Raw genomic sequence first — 7,172 nt, forward strand, 5'->3', positions numbered from 1 at the left:
GGTCCGAGGGGCTACTGGAGTCACTGGAGGACACGCTGACCGAGTCCATGCTCTCCCCCGAACTGCCAGTTGGCGGCGAGCGCGGCGTCTCGCGCGCAGGAGAACTGGACGCACTGGTGTCCGCCCCCAGGAACAGCCTGGAAACATCAGGTTGCCGAGTGTTATTAAGTCTTTTAATGACAGCCATTAATTAAAAAAAATAAAATAAAAATAATTAAAAAGGAGTGCCAGCTAATTGAGAGAATTCTGACTGATTTTAATGACAGCCATTAATTAAAAAAAATAAAATAAAAATAATTAAAAAGGAGTGCCAGCTAATTGAGAGAATTCTGACTGATTTTTCAAAGCTCACACAATACTGTCCTGTATGACGATGTAAACAAAGAAACTGAAAGAAAATGAAAGATCTGACTCCAAGATATATTTTATGCACAACAATGACTTTTATGCTCATTTTTGTTTTAGTGACGCCTCAAACATCTCAACGGTCCTTTCAAATAATCACCAGTGTAACAATTTTACATTTGACAAACTTTACACACTATTTGCACGTTATTTAGTTGACGTAGTAGTAGTATTTAGTAGTGTGTGTGTGTTTGTGCACAAGTGCTGTGTGCCTGTGTGCTTTTTTTTTTTTTTTAAATCTACAATTTCTGTCCCTGCCGCTCCTCGTTAGGATTCCCGTTGTGTCGTCATAACAACGGCGCTCAAAAAGTTTAATCATTGAATTAAAATAAAAACGTCACGTCAAAAGGTAAAAACTGGGCCAAAAATTTATGTTGGTCCAGACAGATCTCTGATCCAGAGTATGTAAAGGTGGTTTTAAAAAATGTAATAAAGGCAATTTTCTTTGAAGAAGGATTGCATTTTTAAATGGCAGTTTGTATGAATCCAAGTGCGGCGTACTCACAGGCTGAGCCTCTTGACCATACTTTTTCGGGGCTTGGGTGACGTCGGGCTGCTATCGCCGAGGCCTTCGATTTCACATGACAGGGCGTAGCTGCAACGGAAAGATCAGAAATCTTTTAACGGCGTAAAGGGACTTCAACGAAGCCCCAATGCATCGCTGGGGGGGTGTAAAAGTGCCACAAGATGAAAACTACATTTTGTGTGTGTGTGGACAATAGAAGCACAAGCGATGACCTCATGCACGAGTTTCATTGTTGTTTAGTCGATGACGTGTCTCTCTCTCTCTCTCCCTCACTCACTCACTCACTCACTCACTCACTCACTCACTCACTCACTCACTCACTCACTCAACAGCTGAAGATACGCAAAGCCAAGGTTACTTTCTGTGTTGTTGTTTTTAAACGCATCATCATTCTGAGCCTGATCTTGTTCACAATTCAGATGTTGACTTTATTTGCCGAACTTGCAAAGATTCCCGTCTCCACCTTGTTCTGGGGGTCTGCGCCGTGGGTGGGGGTGAGTCCCTCGCTGTCCGAGGGGCTACTGGAGTCACTGGAGGACACGCTGACCGAGTCCATGCTCTCCCCCGAACTGCCAGTTGGCGGCGAGCGCGGCGTCTCGCGCGCAGGAGAACTGGACGCACTGGCGTCCGCCCCCAGGAACAGCCTGGAAACATCAGGTTGCCGAGTGTTATTAAGTCTTTTAATGACAGCCATTAATTAAAAAAAATAAAATAAAAATAATTAAAAAGGAGTGCCAGCTAATTGAGAGAATTCTGACTGATTTTTCAAAGCTCACACAATACTGTCCTGTATGACGATGTAAACAAAGAAACTGAAAGAAAATGAAAGATCTGACTCCAAGATATATTTTATGCATAACAATGACTTTTATGCTCATTTTTGTTTTAGTGACGCCTCAAACATCTCAACGGTCCTTTCAAATAATCACCAGTGTAACAATTTTACATCAGAGTTTTTCAAAGCCTCCCTTACCTTTCCTCCTCGCTGAGCTGAGTTTGGCCCTTGAACCAGCGCAGGAACACCCGATTCGGAGTCAGACAGTAGCTGTTACAGGCCGACTGCAGCAGCTTGATCTGAGCCATCACCTCAAACTCCTGCACAGCGAAAACATCCATTCAATCATTTGCACTTTCAAACAGGAGCCCCCGCCTCCCGCCGGGAGCGGGCGATGCGATCGATGTGGCGCTTTTTTACCCTTCGTCGCTTCTCAAAGTTGATGAGACCACCCTGCGGAAGGACACAAAGAACACGCTTTGAAAAGAAACATTATGACATAGTGTGTTATTCCTCAAATAATAGCACTGCAAAATCCATCGCGGCTATTCATTAGCCCCTCTATGGTGTTCTGCACTGTTTGTTAGCATTAAGCTAAGACGACTTTCCCGTGCAAAGCTGTGTGGTTATTTTAAATCCACAACATGGAATTCTATTTGATGTTTCGTTTCACTCGCTGCGGCTTGTTTGTGAAGTTGAGTCGGCGGGTACCTCCACTAGGTCAGGAAGCGCCGTGTCGAGCATGGTCAAGTCGGTCAGGAAGGTCCCCAAGTAAGGTATGGTTCCCTGCATGGCTCCCTGTGGAGGAAAAAGCATTTGATTTGTTCAGCGTTCAAAAATATCCCGTCAAAGCCCCAGTTTTAGCCCTGACTTCCAGCCTTTGTCTCACCATTTCCTTCTGCAGCTGGAGTCTCTTGTGGGTGCGTTTCTGATGCTCCTTGGCACCGCTCTCCAGACTGGCAAACTTTGAAGTACCTTCCTGTGCGTGGGTATGGGAGAAAGTAGCTTTGGTCATGGAAATGTGACATTTGTGTTGACCGAGAAATTGTGCGGTTGGAGTCTCGGCTCTCGTGAAAATGTTCGACTTGACAGCAGGAGGCAAAAAGTGATCACTGAGTGAATGCTCAGTAAACAGAAAGGGTTTAATGCAGACTTGGAGAAGGTCTTTATGAGTCCCTTTGAGAGAGGGGGGGGGGGGGAGACTTCAGATCACGCTGTTTATATTGGACATGCCGCATATACTGAGAAGCCCCAAAATGTAAACGCCCCTGAAGTGGACTCATGGAGAGATACCAGAAAGAGGCAACTGTATACAGGCTGCGAAACAATTTCGAGTGTTCCATGAACCTGCCACGCATGTTTTTTGGAATGTGGGAGGAAACCAGAGTACCCGGAGAAAACCCACGCAGGCACGGGGAGATCATGCAAACTCCACACAGAAACCCACGACCTCTGTGAGGTTGACGCGCTAACCACTCGACACCCCCCCCCACCCCCCCATGAATAACTATGCTAGTAGGAGGCCTGAAGAAAATCACTTCTGTATATGGCCGTGTCCTCTCAATAGTTGTTGTTTCAAAAACTCACCCTCATGAGGAGCTCTCTGCTGGTCAGGTAGTTGTTGTGATCGGAAAAGATGTCCGACAGTTCCTCAAACGTCTGCATGCTGTCCCTGTCGTGCAACAAGCGACAAGTCAGTCAAGACACGGCAAACCGTCAACCGCTGCGCCTCGTTTGATTTCGGGCGGGGGGGCTGACTTGTGCACGCAGTTCCACGCCCTCTTCAGCCTGTACAGAGGATTGGACTGCAGTGCCGACACGATGGCTCGCAGGGAGGAGAAATTTTTACGGATGCGACACTCCTGTTAGGAGACAAGCCAAGGTTACGTACGGGTGTACGAGGTCAAATTTTGGTCCCTCGAGTACGTGACTGTGCGCTCCGACCTGAGCGATGTCGATCCAGCGCTGGATGACCCTGGCCCTGACGTGCGGCCGTATCTGCCGGTGCCTCAGCACGGTGCTGACCACGCAGGCCGCCACGGCGTTGAACTGCGTGATGGTGGCCCGGACGGTGGGGGCGCTGTGCTTGTTGTGTTTCTTGTCCCTCTGGGACCAAATGGAGCCCAGGCAGTGGTACGGGACCACTTTTTTGAACAGCAGCTGCGGCCCAGAGCAAAACACGAGAGCGTTTCGCACCTGTTTACCTTTTTAAAAAACAGATCTATAGTGGTACCTCGACTTACGAAATGAATTGGTTCTGGAAGAAATTTCTTAAGTAGAAAATTTTGTAAGTAGAGACGCGTTTTCCATGTAAATGCCCTAATCCGTTCCAAGCCACCCAAAATTCAGACATAAATGTTTTATGAAGCATAAAAATGCATCAAAATATGTAACAAATACATGCTACAATTAGATTATTGCACAATAAATGAGAGTTGAGCATAATGTAAAAAACAAAGAAGAGTAAAGAATAAAAATGATGGTCATTTAACTTTTAACTGCGCCCTCATCGTTTTTTGCCCTCTTTAGTTCACGTTCTCTCAGAAGTGGTTTTTGCCTGGCGTTTTGTCAAGAACTGATCCAAGGACGTTTGCTTTCGTCGGCTTTTAACAATCTTTCGAAAATGTCCAAGGCAAATATTCAGCATGGTGAGCGATCGCCTGACTGGTGAACACTTTTTTTCTGGGTGCTTCACATTTACGTCAAACTATCAAACGCCTCATGGCCCAAGGGGCGAATGACAAGGACGCTGCATCGAAGCGTACGGTAGAGGTCCCTCTTAGCCAATGGATTGCCAGGATGATGCTAGCTAATAGCCAATGGCAGAGCAGCTCTAAGTATGTTGCGTTCGGGAAACTCAGAGCTGCGAGTAGCAGCCCATACCGTATTTTTACCTTTTGTATCTTAAAATTTCTTTTGTTAACAAGAGGCAATATTTTCCCTGTTGAGGCGTTTCGGAACGTGAACATTTTGTTTGTAAGTAGAGGTGCCACTGTACCATGTTGGTTTGCTCCGCTTGCACTTACCGCGTCCATGTAGGTCAGCTGCTCGGCCACCAGCTCGGAGTCAAACGACAGGAAGTCCTCCTGGACCTCCATGTCGGCTTCCTCCTCCTCGAGGCTGTCGGGGCTATTGCTGTGGAACCCGGCTGAAATGCAAAAACTCTTGGTCACGTGTTTTGAAGTAATCAGCACTACATTGCATAAAACATGACCGGCTGGATATAAACGCACGGTTTTTAGAAAGTTGAATTAGTATGCATGTCCGCAGAAGAGCTGTGGCCTAACGGGACAGTAAAATGACACCAAGTATGGAAAAGCTGGACCACATTTGTATTTGAAGAGTAAAATTGGAGCCAGGACGGATGCAAGAACAGGAGCGATGTGGCTCAACTTATCGGCTCCTACATTTAAATGGTGCCATTTTGAAATAATTGACGTAAAAAAAACAAAAAAAAATTGTTGAGAGCGGTGAACCGCACGAGTCAAGATGGACACAAAAACATGGCTAAATATTTTTGAGGTGGTTGGGGGGGGGGAGGGGGGAGTTTGAACAGGATCGCCAATGGCTACCGTCAGGCTCGTCCACGCTGGCCCGGACTCGCAACTGCTCCAGCAGCCCCTCGGCACGTCGCAGGGCCTCGGAGCCGGGCAGGGCCCCGCGCAGGTACTCCATCAGCCTGCGGAGGCACGGGTAGTCCGGAGGCTCCTGGAAGTCTTCGGGACACTGGTCCAACCAGGCGCGCAGGATTGAGGCTAAGGCACTGCGAGGACGGAGGAGACAAGACGAGTTTTCAGACGTGGACGCCGGACAAAAGAGGTACACGTTTATCCAAAAGTGAAAAGAAATCGCACTTTCTGATGGCGCCGTTGGTTTCAGACACTTGGCTTTTTTTGGCACCGGGCTCGTTTGCTTCTGCGCTCCCGTATCTGCGACAATAACAAGAATGTCAAGAAAAGTGGTCCAATCCAATGCAACGGGATTTACTGGAAACTTGTTCAAAGACGAATCGGCGGCGCCGTTGTACCTGTCGAGCAGCAGATGCAGCACCGTCTGCGTGCTGGCGAAGGCTCGGTAGGTGGACAGGAAGATGGACGTGTACGTGAGGTCGTTGTCGCCGAACGCCGTCAGCAGCGTCTCCACCAGACGCTCCAGCGTGCCGGCGCGGATGCTTCGGATCTTGCAGGTCTCCAGCTGGCTGACCGTGTGGCCGGGAGGCAAGCGGTCGCCTTCGGCCTAATCGCAAACGCACACGTAAATAAACTGTATGTTGTTTAATTCGCACACGTGTAGAGCGGGTATGGCTTTTTTTTTTTTTTTTTGGGGGGGGGGTCTTCATAATTGCCCACTTCAAGTCACTTACTCGTGTGGCCAACCTCCGCCGCCGCGGCGTTTTATTTTGGCGGGTGCGACATATGAGGTCATTCTATTGAAAACAAGCTAACAGAAAGAGCGACGAACAATCCTGACCTATATTTTTCTCCAGATGCGTCCTACTATTGTGACTTGACACCAAGCAGTTGCAGAGCGTCTAGGAGGGACTTGTAGACGCAGGAGAAAAAAAAAGTGCCACGGACGAGAAGGAGGGCGGGACCTCAGCGAGGTTAGCACACTAGGGCAGGAAACGCTCCAATCTGCTTTTAATCACGGCAAACCCCTCCTCCTCTTTCTCTTTTTCTTTCTCCCCGGACCAAGTTCCGCGCAGCACTCCCCTCCTCTGATAACAAGTCCAGAAAAACACTCCGCCGTCACTGTGAGTTGGCGCAGGGGGGTTCAATGTGCAAAGGAAAGCCGCAAACAGGCGTTGAAACACTTCCCCGGCGGCATACGGGAATGGTGCAAAGCTTTTGTTTTGTGCTCATTCTTCAACGGAACTGAAATGAAGTCGAGCGATTTTTTGGTTTTTTTTTTGCCTCAATATTACAATTTTTGCAGCTTTTCTAATTTGAAAACGGCATTCTCCTACACTCCAAGGTTCATTTGAATTGTATTCATCGCTCAGCCCGACCAAGACTCTGTTCAAAAGGTCTTGATGAGATAAAGAACGACAATTCCAGGGGGTGATTGACCAGTTGATTAATTGATGGGGAGGGAGAGTGGCCCGTGACTCCACTTCAAGTTGACACACTTTCTCATGCTGGCTGGCAACTCAGCGCAGCTTCTCACAGCCAAATTTCCCCTTATAGTGCAAAAAAAAAAAAAAAAAGCCTTCTGAACACAAGATGCAACTTCCTCGTGAAAAACAACAAGACATTTTTCAAACCGGTCATCGGTGTCACTGTCTTCAATGACGTGTGCCCGGCAGCCAAACAACCCCCCCAGACCCCCCCGCCCACCCGCACAGGTCGCTCGCAACACTTTCCAGAAAATACCGTGTCACACAATGCCGCGTCAACAAAAGCGCGAAGGAAACAGAGGCGTCTTTTTTTTTTTTTTTTTTTTTTGGTGCGGGGGGGGAATGCGCAG

At 47.9% G+C, this 7,172-nt stretch overlaps 1 protein-coding gene across 1 annotated transcript in view; it reads right to left on the reverse strand.

Annotated features, from left to right (window-relative positions):
- rgl1 (ral guanine nucleotide dissociation stimulator-like 1) overlaps window positions 1-7,172 on the reverse strand; it is a gene marked incomplete at its 5' end in the record, with an annotated part of 9,741 nt that overhangs the window by 1,979 nt on the left and 590 nt on the right. Inside the window, 13 exons of the mRNA XM_019896884.1 lie at window positions 1-137; window positions 911-1,000; window positions 1,905-2,026; window positions 2,127-2,159; window positions 2,418-2,504; window positions 2,596-2,685; window positions 3,294-3,378; window positions 3,465-3,568; window positions 3,651-3,866; window positions 4,733-4,854; window positions 5,279-5,469; window positions 5,561-5,635; window positions 5,734-5,942. The exon at window positions 1-137 is cut by the window's left edge and continues 9 nt beyond it. Coding sequence (XP_019752443.1) covers window positions 1-137; window positions 911-1,000; window positions 1,905-2,026; window positions 2,127-2,159; window positions 2,418-2,504; window positions 2,596-2,685; window positions 3,294-3,378; window positions 3,465-3,568; window positions 3,651-3,866; window positions 4,733-4,854; window positions 5,279-5,469; window positions 5,561-5,635; window positions 5,734-5,942 — 1,561 coding nt within the window. The remainder of the gene's footprint in view (window positions 138-910; window positions 1,001-1,904; window positions 2,027-2,126; window positions 2,160-2,417; window positions 2,505-2,595; window positions 2,686-3,293; window positions 3,379-3,464; window positions 3,569-3,650; window positions 3,867-4,732; window positions 4,855-5,278; window positions 5,470-5,560; window positions 5,636-5,733; window positions 5,943-7,172) is intronic.

Source organism: Hippocampus comes, unplaced genomic scaffold, assembly GCF_001891065.2.
Source record: "Hippocampus comes isolate QL1 unplaced genomic scaffold, H_comes_QL1_v1.1 scaffold22, whole genome shotgun sequence".
Taxonomy (NCBI): Eukaryota; Metazoa; Chordata; class Actinopteri; order Syngnathiformes; family Syngnathidae; genus Hippocampus; species Hippocampus comes.